General features: G+C 38.5%; 1 protein-coding gene across 1 annotated transcript in view; it reads left to right on the top strand.

Annotated features, from left to right (window-relative positions):
- Positions 1–12,801, top strand: part of LOC138786405 (transmembrane protein 132D-like) — a 417,586-nt gene that overhangs the window by 109,980 nt on the left and 294,805 nt on the right. Inside the window, exon 3 of the mRNA XM_069963396.1 lies at positions 8,406–8,549. Coding sequence (XP_069819497.1) covers positions 8,406–8,549 — 144 coding nt within the window. The remainder of the gene's footprint in view (positions 1–8,405; positions 8,550–12,801) is intronic.

Below are 12,801 nucleotides of genomic sequence, written 5' to 3'. Positions count from 1 at the left end.
GAGTGAGCGGTCACTCTTGTGTTCATATTTGTGGACGGAACTATGTATGGGTAAAAGAGGTCTTAGTCTCCACGGTTTGGGGGGGGGGGGCAAATTATGGGTACAGAGATCTGCTGGAAATGTTGTATTTAATTTGAATTGCCTAAATGCTTCCCTATCCTTAAGTTTGCTGTGAATATCACTAAAAACTTTTGGATAGGGAAGCATTTTGACAATTATATTGAATGCTGGATCCATCACTTTCTTCCTTGTTCTTCATTGATTGCATGCGGTTGAATCCACACAGGAGGCAGAGGTGAGCTGGCTACTTTGTGCATACTTGATCAAACCAACATACCTGGTCCTGGTTCTTTTAGCCACATATAGATCTATAAAACGTTATATGATGAAGCATATAACTTTTCTTGTATTTTATTTGTATGAAATCAGAAGCAATTAGAGATGAAGTATGGCGACCCGATACAATTTTGTGCAACAGGAATCATAAGCTACTATATTAAAGCCAAGCACATGAAGCTTAGTCTGTATGCTGCTATATCCCTGCATCATAAAGAATATGTTGGCACTATATACATATGTATAAATAATAAGAGAATTATTTGTCAGAAAGTCGCCGGCTCTGCATATTATTATTATTACTACATCTGTTGGGTTAATTTATCTAGCAATTATGAGTCTTATAAATAAGCGCTCCGTATTTCTGCCACTATAATGAGCATTAAATTGAGATTAATAGGAATGTAATATTTGGACATGTTAAAGTTTTGGAAAGTGAGCGTTGTGTGAAAATATTGTATCTAATGATTTTTAATTCTTATTAGAAAAAAACATAATTGCTGGAAAATAGACCTTATTTCACTGTTCATAAACGTTGGTGAAATAAATTTCCTGGAGTTATATTCCTTGATATAATAAACCTCTGTGCTGCATTACACACAGGGGCATGAAATGGTTGGAAAATTTTTGTAGGGTGTCCATAATTTTTCCATCAAGTATGGGGAAATCTACAATGGAGGGTCCTAACTGAGCGTGCGATAAAAATATGAACAGAGCCTTACTATTACAAAGCAAAATGGCTTTGCTCATCTCTCATCTCTACTATAGTTGATTTGGGGAAATTGACCCAATATTGTATTGTTCATGATTCAAAATACACACCTTGTAGTTTGTACTTGCTTCATTTCTATGTTATCACCTTCTGCATCTCATGACATCATTTGTATTGTATGTTTTTTATTAAAAGGGTTATCCAGTGCTACAAAAACATGGCCACTTTCTTCCAGAGACAGCCCCACTCTTCTCTCCAGCCTGGGCCGGGTTTTGCTGCTCAGTTCCATTGAAGTGAATGGGGCTTAATCACAAACCACTCCAGAACTGGAGACAAGAGTCATGTTGTCTCTGAAAGAAAGTGGCCATGTTTTTTTTTAGCACTGGATAACCCCTTTAAAGCAATGTTGTCATAGAACAGGCAGACTTAGCTCTTAGCAATGGCACCTAGATTTTGGAAGGCTTTATAGTGCCTAAACTTTTAAAGGGGTATTTCAGTGGGAGAAAAAATTCAAATCTCTTGGGGGAACATTTATCAAGGGCTTTGCTCCTATTTTTAGGTGAATAATTGGATTTTTCACCCATTTCTGGTCTAAGTTCTATTTACAAACTAATTATCGACAGGCGAAAATTTTTAAGATGCAACTTTCTCTGCTTGTTTTGAGCATTCACCCGAAAGATGACATATTCCGAGATTTGCACCACATTTATAATTTGCGACTTTTAAAAAAGTTGCACAAATTGGTGCAGGCTTACGTCTGGTCAGAGCCAGGTGAATATGCTTGCGCAATTTTTGATACTTTTTCTGCGACCTTTCATGACTATGGCAGTGCTACATTTTAATAAATCAGCCACAAGATATTGGAACAAAATATCCACCAATCCTCATTAGAATAGTCACAAAAATTCGACTCCTTAGTAAATGTCCATCTTAGTGTCAAAAAGTTATACAGATTTCCATGTAAAAATCTCAGGTCCTCCAGTACTAATCAGCTTCCATATGTGCAACAGAAAGTGGTGTATTCTTCCCAGTCTGACACAGTGTTCTCTGCTGCCACCTCTGTCCATGTCAGGAACTGTCCAGAGCAGCAGCAAATTCCCATAGAAAACCTCTCCTGCTCTGGACAGTTCCTTTTGTGAATAGAGCAAGCAGCAGAGAGAACTGTCACACTGAGGCTGCGTTCACACTACGTATATTTCAGTCAGTATATGTATATTTTAGTCAGTATATTTCAGTCAGAATTGCAACCAAAACCAGGAGTGGATTAAAAACACAGAAAGGCGCTGTCCACATAATGTTGAAATTGAGTGGATGGCCGCCATTTAATGGCAAATATTTGCTGTTATTTTAAAACAACAGCTGTTATATTGAAATAATGGCCGTTATTTACTGTTATATGGCGGCCATCCACTCAATTTCAACATTGTGTGAACAGATCCTTTCTGTGTTTTAATTCACTTCTGGTTTTGGTTGCAATATGAGTGCCACAATACTGACTGAAATATACGTAGTGTGAATCCAGCCTGAAAAGAATAAATGACTTCCTGCAGGACATACAGCAGTTGGTATATACTCATAGAATTTTAAATAGACGTACATTAAAAATCTATATAACTTTCTGATACCAGTTGATTTGAAAGTTTTTTTTACTAGAATGCCCCTTTAAATGCCCCTTTAACTCATATTGCCACAGCTTTGAATGCATGCTTGTTGTCATTGTTTCCAAGCTTTAACTAATTGTCTCATGCCTTGTGCTTGTTGTCCTTGTTGCTTCAACATCTCCACATAATTTTCATTCATCACAATGCCATTTATTTGTGAAAGCCCCCCCTAAACATGATGCTGTCACCTCAGTGCCAGTTAATAGGTAGGTACGATTTGGGGTCCAAATAACGTCGGTAAATTTAAAATTACAAACATTTTGCAGAATACGGCAATTATTTGGACTCAAAAATAAAGGCCGTCCTAAAAAATGGCCAAAAAAAAAAGACTGTATAAAAACAGTGAAAACAGAGCCAAAATCGAATAATCAGTCTTGGGTAGAAGAACTAATTTTAGCGTTTAATGGAGTCAGGCCATGTAAGGTTGTGAGAATCTCATTCGGCTGCTAGAGGGGTAGTTCTGCCCATCACAAGAGCCCTTTGAGTAACTGTAGTATAGTCTTCCTACCATCCTGCTTTCCTTTTCTATGTATCATTGGTTCACTGAGCACTTACACCACACTAACTATAACGCTTTGTTGGAAAACATAAATTCTGAAACTGAGAGCTGCTCTGTTTTCTTAGACAGCCAACATATGTACAACATTAGATTCTTATGGGAGCACTTTCCATCATTTCCTTTTCCTTACCTGAAATAAATTTTCTCTCAGGATGTAGAATGTTCTTTTACTTCCAGCCAGAAAAAGCAACATAATATTTTAATGGCACATTGCTGCTGCCAGAAAAACAACCAATGTATAACATCAGAATTTGATGAATTTTCCTCTAAAGCCTCATGCACACATCCGTTAAATTTAGCCAGATTTTTTATAAGGAATTCCGGATAAATTTCTGGACCCATGGGGTTGTATTAGGCACGGACACTCTTTAACATTTTTCCTGAAAAGTGTATGTTCCAGAAGCTAGGTCCTATTTTCTTACTGAATTCTGGATGCATTGCTAGGCACCCCCAACCGGCATCAGCACCCTGGCAATAACCGCTAGGTGCTGCGCCTGGCCTTTTAACTGTATGCGCTCCTGATTAGGAGCATATAGAGTTAAATGCCGTGCTGTGATTGACAGACCATTGGCTTCCTTCCCTGTTAATCACTCCTGTGGTCGGAGGCAGCATTGTGCAAAATGTCTAAAGGTGGTTTGTGATTTGTGACACCATAAGATTTGCAAAAGATCTATGTAAGTTGTGGTGAGGCGCCTCTGTGATTTTAGCTTATTTTTCTAGACATCCCTCCTGTGTACAGTGTATGCAATCTATTGATTGTATGCAAAAAAAAAAACATGCAGGGGAACCTAAAAAGCAACTCCCCTAATAAAAATTACAGTAACCCCTCTCATATTATACAAATAAAACATATAAAAATAAATAAATGAACATATCATATACTGTGGCATGCATAATTTTCCGATCTATTAAAATATAACAATTGTGGTATTGCACGGCAAACGGTGTAAATGACATGAGGGAAAAAGCTGCCAGAATTGCTGATTTTTTTGTTACATTATATGTAAAAAATTAATACAAAGTAATAAAAATGCCCAATTTACACAAATATGGTGTTAATAAAAACTAGAGATCATGGCTCAAAAAAAATGACACCCCATACAGCCCCATAGCTGAAAAACTAAAACCATTCCAAGAGTCACAAGAGGGCCATTTTGCTAATAATTTCTTGCAAAAAAAAATTTGAAAATCTGTGTAATCCTGCATATCGCTGTGTTCGAACTGACCTATAGAATAACATGTAAATTTTTAAGTGCATTATCTAGACACACTAGCCCCCCAAAGGTTACAAGATTGCATTTTTTTTCTAATTTCACCAATTTATATTTTCATAAATAATATTTTGTCATGGTAGATTGAAAGGTGCCATTTTAGAGTACATTTGTTTTGAAAATAAATAAATAAAAAACAAGCCCTTACATGGCCCTTTAGATAGAAAAATGAAGAGGGGGGGATGCAAAATTAAAAATTGACGCAGTCATATGGGTCACTTTGGGCCGGATCATGAAGGGGTTAATGTACAGAAAAAAATCCGTCAAAATCACTTTTTTTTAATTATTTAAGTCAATGGAAAACGGATGTCACAACATGGCATACAACAGCATTCATTTTTACAGTCTGTTTATTTCAATCAGTTTTTTTTCCCTTTAAATGTATACATTAAATAGACAGGAAAAGCACAGTGTGAAGCTAGCCTTGGACTACAAATACAATGTAGCAGAATGGACATTTGATCCTTTACCTCTAATCTTAAAGATTCAAGTTGAGACACAAGTTGAGTTTGCATGAGTTTATGTGGGGTTTCTAGCTGTGAGATTTGTGCTTTGAGCATTTCGCCTGCACTTTGGGATCTCTGTGTGCCTTCTCTTTTAATGGAAATCTAATACATTTAAGTTTTATATGGAGTGCAGACTAATTGGACATTTTTATATTTCTTGTGATATTTCAAGGAAAAATTCCATCACTGTTCTTCTGTTGTGTCTGTGATTTTTACATCGGAAGGCTTGAAGAGTTTGTGCTCAGCCTTCTTTTTCAAGTCTCTATATAGGGGTGTGAGAAATAGGGGAGACACCTTAGGAGGAATCTTCTATAGGATCCAACACCAGATTGAAATCTCCACCCGCTACGAGGACACCTTGCACAAAATTAGCTAATTTCTGCATAGTGTTTTATAGATGATGCTCATTCCCCTTGAGGATGATGAGATAGAGCATTAAAGAACATAAGGCAAGTAAATTAAGTGGTACAAACCCTAATATTGACTAAATATTGTATATTTTAACATCTCAAGAAGAGTTGTATAGACCCATGGTGAAGGAGGCCCTAGCATGAGTGCTAATATAACAGTAAAACACCTCAGTAGTAGTGATGAGTGAACATCCCGATGTTCAGTTCCGATCCTGAACACAAGAATTAAAAAAAATTATCGTGATCGGTTCACGTTCGTGTTCACCGAACATTCACAAACAAATAAATTTCGGTCTACCCACATTTGTACAGCTTATGAGATGCAAAGTGTAGAAAAAGGTAACTGATGAAGCCACGACGCAGGACTTGTACAGATGACCCTTGTGGTACCGGATGCTATTTAAAAACTATTAATGAGCAACGCGTTTCGGCGACGTTCTTTCACCTTTCTCAAGCTTGAGGAGCTTGATAAAGGCGGAAGCACGTTGCCGAAACACGCTGCTCATTAAAAGTTTTTAAATCGCATCCGGTACCACAAGGGTCATCTGTACAAGTCCTGCATCGTGGCTTCATCAGTTGCTTAGGGTCTTTCTCTGCATTTCTACGGGCGGTGGCATGAAGACGGAAGCCATCAGCTACGAACTGAATGCCTGGCTGCGGACATTGCTACACTTCTACAAGCTATCACTAGTTTTATGCCTACAGTTTGCACAACACTATAAGGTTAGTTCTTTGCACTAACATCCATTTATAGTGCTCATCCATCTAATCACTACACTATATTAGCGCCCCTCTGTGTCTGGTTATGTTTGGCCATCTGTTTTTAGGCGCAAAGCGTAAATTACACAGTTGCGTACGTTGGCAAGTTAGAATATATTTGAAAATAATGGTTATAACCATTCTGATAATCAAAGAAATTGTTCGGGCAAATACAAACAATTAGCGCCATGTTCTTACAAACATACGAACATTTTCGAACTTGTTTGCTCATCACTACTCAGTAGTCAGCTATAGGATAAAAATATATAAATCTCAAACAGAAAATCAAAATGAACAAAGAATATATAAGGCAGTATAAAAAAGTGTGATAGTTAAGGCACAAATATCATTTAACCTGTGGGATGAACTATAAAGAGAAATAGGAAATGTCTTTTCATTAAAGATAAGGCTACTACAAAGGATATAGTAGTCTTCAGGCAGTGTTAATCAATATTTTCTTTGGGGCCAAGCAATGTCGGACTGGCCCAACAGAGGACCAGAGAATCCTCAGGTGGGCCCCAGCTTTAGAACCTAAAGAAAAATGACTGACATGATGTTTCTTACTGGTTCTTCATTAATGGGCCCCCAGGATCCTTTTCTCTGGTGGGCCCCAGATACCCCAGTCTGACACTGGGGTAAAGTTGTCCTAATGCTTCTTTGTTCATTGAGATTTTGAAGCACTAGCAGGATACCACGATAAAGGTATAACACTACTAGGTCCCGGTACTCACCGCTTTTTCAGGTTCCACTCCCCGCCTTTGTGCTCCTGTGTTCTGTGCTTTTCCTGGGGTTGCTCTTCCTTGTGTCTTTCACCGCCTTTCCCCTCCTTCTGGCCCCTGCTCCAATGATGCCTCAGGCCACTAGTGTGTACATGTGGCCGACTGCTCTAAATTTTTTCAGCAACCTGGCGTCCTCTAGCCGCAGAAGTCCAGTTCTAGTCCATACTGGAGCAGAATGGAGAGTAAAAACTTAGGCTGCATTCTAAGGTTCCGTAAAGTTGTCCGTTCACTTGGACAAGTTTATAGCCCATTGCTTTGTTTTGGGCTATTCATAGGTTCAGTTTTTTCACGGATCTCCCATTTTAAAAACAGGACATGTTATAACTTGGAACAGAAGCACAACACAGATTTCCCCCATAGAAATCAATGAGATCCGTGTTTTTAATGGATGTACATGGATTTGACATCTGTGTTCATCCGTGAAAAACTCAGATGTGATGTAATCAGTGTAATTTGAAAAGCTTTAAACAGATCCGTGAAAAACTCGGACACAGATGCAAAACGGATGCAAAATGGATGTTCATTCATGGATCACGGTGGTAGCTAGCCGACTACATTCATGGATCAGGAAAAACACTGAACGTGTCAATGCAGCCTTATAGGGCACTCAGATTTCACTCTCTGGTGTGGGCTAAAACTGTTGAATAGCACAGCGGGTTCACAATCACTGTCTGTTACAATAGGAAGTAAGCGAAGACCTCTAATGGCCCAGTTTGGGATGTTCTACATCTCGAGATTGTCATATACTGTACATTCTGGTGGTCTGTATGAGAAGGAAGAACTAATCACTGGCCAGTAAGATGAATCATAATGCCAAATATATGGGGCCAACAGTAGCTGATTTTTTTTGGTTCTCAATAGATCTGGAAGAGGTTTCAATCAATCTACATTGTGGCAAGGTCGCAGGAGATGTATTTTGATAAATATCACTCTTTGGCCTTTTGTAGATAATTTCCAGTTTGTCCCTGAGTTTTCTTAATATAAGTTCTTTAGTTTGGTAATAATGACAAATGACATCTCAAGGTCGGTCTTGCGGACGTGGATTTGATCTTGAGACCCTATGCAATCTGTCAGTGTTGAGATTTGCTGTCTTGTTGTCTGGCAGTATGGATTAGAACACTTCTTCTGTAGCGGACACAAGTCTTTCAGGGGTGATTGACTTCAGTTCTCCTTTCATGTGAAGATAATTTTTTCTCCGTTAGTGGAATTACCCTACACCACTGAAATTCTCACCCGTAACTCGAAATCCAATGCCAATTCAGTAAAAAGTAACCGAGTCCCGTTTTTAATACTGGTTTATAATACTTTTTACGTGGTACAGAAGCCTTCAGGTTCTTTCAGACACGATGACTTCATATTTCATATGTTTTTCTGTAACCGCACTCATGAATATGTTTATTTCTGTGTTCCAGGGCAAAAGTCACAGAAGGCGTTAATTTATTTGGCATGAGGGGCAGTTCACATTTATGGGATGTGAAGGAGAACATGGATTTTCCAGGCAAATTATCACCTGTTATCATCGACTGTCAGAGAAAGTATTCCATTTCTGAATCAAGGTAAAAAAGTGCTAAAATGTTTACGTTTTACTGCTGATTGTTTCAAATATTGTAAAAGAAAGAATTCACAATTTATGAAATTTGAGAGTAGTTGTATCATACAGGTATTCATTTACATTGCACTTTTCGTTTTGTGAACTGCTCGAGAAATTTAACCAGAATGGATGCTAAAAGAGACAATGAAACTTTATGTTGTTTATGATGGAAAAATGAAAAAAAAAAACAAAAAAAAAAACAGCATACTGAATCGAATGTATTTTATTATAGACAAACTACTTCTCTATTGTAATTGTGATAAATAAAACAACATACAGTTGATATATTAAAGGCTTGACTGTACTAACCTAAAGAGCTCCCTCCATGCCTGTGCAGTTACCTAATACAATTCAGTAGGGCCCTATAGATAAATAAATAAATAACAGAGCTAAAAATGTGGTGTTTTTTTTTGTCCCTAAAAAGGCATTTTTACTTTATATGTGTTTTTTTGGTGTTTTTTGAATCAATGTTTAGACCAGAATATAGACTCAAAAATTGCCACCCGACCCCCCCAAAAGCCATATGTGTAAGGCCGATCCTAAACTTCCATTGACTTTCAGCTAACATCTGCCCACTGCCATTTCTGGGGGGGGGGGAAAACAGCGTTCTTTTTTTTTTTAGAGAGATTTTAAGGCAGTGTGAAGCTAGCATAAACAGGGTACCACCATGTAAAGCAATACTTGGCCACGGAAACACGACGTCTTTTTTTAGCTGACAGTTTTTTTTTTTTTTTTAACAAATCGCCTTTTCTAGTCCAAATAAAGATTGGGCAAAAAAAATGGAGGAATCACAGTTTAATATTGTAACAAACTTGCCTTCGCCCGTGGCAGCGCCACCCTCGCCTGACATATCGGCGCTGCTTCCCCGGGCTGTGAGGGTAGCGGGCATAGGGAAACGCCAGTCCCTATCCCTCACAATATCTTAGGAAGGGACTGCCGCCCAGTTGGGGGCCACTGTTTAGGGTTGTCGTCAAGTAGGTAGGGACAGCCGGGGGGTTTAGTTCCAGGGTTGCATTCACCCTCTACCCCTCCGGACATTACAAATATGTAGAGTAGGCCACAGCCACAACCACACAATGTCATTTTTGGGCAATTTGATGGCTGCCTTTTTGGAGGGCTGTCATTTTAAGGCCTAATAAAGGATGCTATTTAACAATAACATCAGTTATTCCAGAAATAATAAATAGTTTTGAAATAATGGACGTTATTTGGGCTTCAAATGGTGGGCAAACAAAAAAAGTCAAACAGTAAAAAAAAATGTAAAAATTATGTGTCGTTGTGGCCCTAAAAGCTTTAGGGTTTTTTTTTTTGGGTCAGGTAGTGTCATAGAGCTCCCAAGCTGGTGTTATCTGTCTGCTGAATTGGCTGGTACTGGCTAATATTGTTGCATGTGGAGTAGAATTTGTTGTCTCATGCGTAGCACTTTGTCTGATCTACAGAGAAATGCCAAAAAATGAAAGATTTTGTAGGAAAAAGTTATTAGTGATAACAATTTATTGAATCTCAGTGACCCGTAAAAAGCGGGAAGTAAGCCATATGGGCATAATTGGATCACAGGATAATTGTCGGCACTGTCTACTGTCTACACATTGGCTACTTTCAAATAGTAAAGACAAAAACTATTTTTTATTCCCGTCCACACAGCATATACATTCAGAAAATTTACTAAATGTAGTTATAAGTATACTATGTCTGGTTTAGCCAATGAAAGGGGTACTTCTATGTTGGCTTCCTATTTTTACCTATAATGCATCTATAGATGGTTACCACAAATATAAGGTAGTGTTGAGCCAACCTGTCAAATGTTTGTGTTTGGCAACATTATCCGAACCTGAACGCTTAGCGTTTCATTCCCTATGGCTGCAAAAGTTGGATACAGCCCTAAGGTTGCTAGGAAAATAGATACAGCCATCGGCTACAACCACACAAAGTCTGTTTTGGGCTATAGGACGCTTTTTTGGACTGCCGTGATTTCACTTTTGTTTTTTTTTTGGACGGCATGAAAGGCATGAAAAAAACAGCCATCAAGCTCTTAAAAAAAGTTTTTGTGGGGTCATGGCCTATGGCTGTTTTCCAGGACTCCCTAGGGCTACATCCAATGTCTTCACCCACGGGGAATCATAAGCTGAGCATTCAGGTTCGGATAACATTGCTGAACCCCAACATTTTCACAGATTCGACCAACACTAAGCACTGGCTAAACAATGAACGGCTTGTGACCTTTGAGAAGAATTTTTTTTTATCTGCAATGGGCAATTGCCTCATGAGGGCTGTTGCCTTCCTCTGGATCACCACATTAGGGTTATACAGTAGGTTTAACTTGACAAACTCCCCCCCCCCAACCTTATTTAGGTTCACACACCATCAAAAAGATGTTTGTTTTTATTGGGTAGCCATTAGTGATGAGCGAACATCCCAATGTTTGGTTTGGATCCCAAACACGCACATTAAAAAAAAGTAATTGTGATTGGTTCGGTTAGCTTTTGCTGAATATTCGCAAACAAGTAACGAACGTACAGTAGAAGCGTACGTTTTGGTCTACGGACGTGCGTACAGGTTATCAGGTGCAGAGCGTAAATGACGCAGTTGCATACGATTCAGTCTAGAGTTACGCACATGCATACATATTGTCAAGTGCAAAGCATAATTGCGCAGCTGCATACATCGCCAGATAAACATTCGCATGTTCGAATTTGTTCAAAACTGATCGTTGTAACCATACCGATCATCAAACAAATTGTTGGTGATCGGCGACCACAAACAATTAGCGTCATGTCTGTACGAACATTTACAAACGTGTTCTCTCATCACTAGTGGCCATCATTTAACAGCCGTTATTTCAAAACAACACCGTATAATAATAATTTTACATTAGAATTCCCATTGTTATAAAATAACAGCATTATGGAACTAACTAATGTACGCCCATCTACTTAACTTGTAGCAAACCTTGAACATGATATTGAAAAGCAGTGATATAAACAAGACAAGAAGGGTATCAGCTGCACAAGTATGCGCGGTGTCCTGTTATAATGCTATTATTAGTTGAGTCACCATACAGACCCCTTTTATGAAAGAGCATCTGATAGAGCAGTACAGGTCAAACTATCACATTATAGAGGTTGAAATGCAATCCATGACCCCATCAAAGGGTCGCACATTACTTTTGATGTTTCATGCCCCTTGTTTGCTGCACAGATCATCAAACGTGCCCAGTCATTTTCAAGCAGAGTATATGGGAAATATAGAGGCAGCCAAATATGTATGTTCAGCTGTTTACATATTTTCCGTATGATCTGTTCTGAATAATACATTGCTCAGAGCAAGCACAGAACTGTGTTTTACATATTATAGAGTTTAAAGATCAAAGACAAGCCAGGTAATGCCTGTGGGCTGCCAGTTACTCACAAGGGTATTAGAAGATTGCTCCAATTGCATTAGCAATTGTGCCATTTCTGTACATGTAATATGCAAATTAAGGTGCCTTGTTCTAGCTATGAGCCCTTGTTCTATAGCCATGAGTGCTTGTTATATAGCCATGAGTCCCTGTTATAGCCATAAGTCCTTGTTATATAGCCTGGAGTGCTTGTTATATAGCCATGAGTCCTTGTTATATAGCCATGAGTCCGTGTTATAGCCGTAAGTTCTTGTTATATAGCCATGAGTCCTTGTTATATAGCCATGAGTGCTTGTTTTACAGCTATGAGTCCTTGATATAGCCATGAGTCCTTCTTATAGCCATGAGTACTTGTTATATAACCATGAGTCCTTGATATAGCCATGAGTCCATGTTATATAGCCATGAGTCCTTCTTATAGCCATGAGTCCTTGTTATATAACCATGAGTCCTTGATATAGCCATGAGTCCATGTTATATAGCCATGAGTCTTTGTTATAGCCATGAGTCCTTGTTATATAGCCATGAGTCCTTGTTATAGCCATGAGTCCTTGTTATATAGCCAAGAGTCCTTGTTATATAACCATGATTCCTTCTTATAGCCATGAGTCCTTGTTATATAACCATGAGTCCTTGTTATGTAACCATGAGTCCTTGTTATATAGCCATGAGTCCTTGTTATAGCCATGAGTCCTTGTTATATAGCCAAGAGTCCTTGCTATATAACCATGATTCCTTCTTATAGCCATGAGTCCTTGTTATATAACCACGAGTCCTTGTTATAGCCGTGAGTCCTTGTTATAGCAATGAGTCCTTGTTA

Source organism: Dendropsophus ebraccatus, chromosome 3, assembly GCF_027789765.1.
Source record: "Dendropsophus ebraccatus isolate aDenEbr1 chromosome 3, aDenEbr1.pat, whole genome shotgun sequence".
Classification (NCBI taxonomy): Eukaryota; Metazoa; Chordata; class Amphibia; order Anura; family Hylidae; genus Dendropsophus; species Dendropsophus ebraccatus.
Note: the sequence above shows the minus strand (reverse complement) of the source record. Positions and strands in the feature narration are given on the sequence as shown.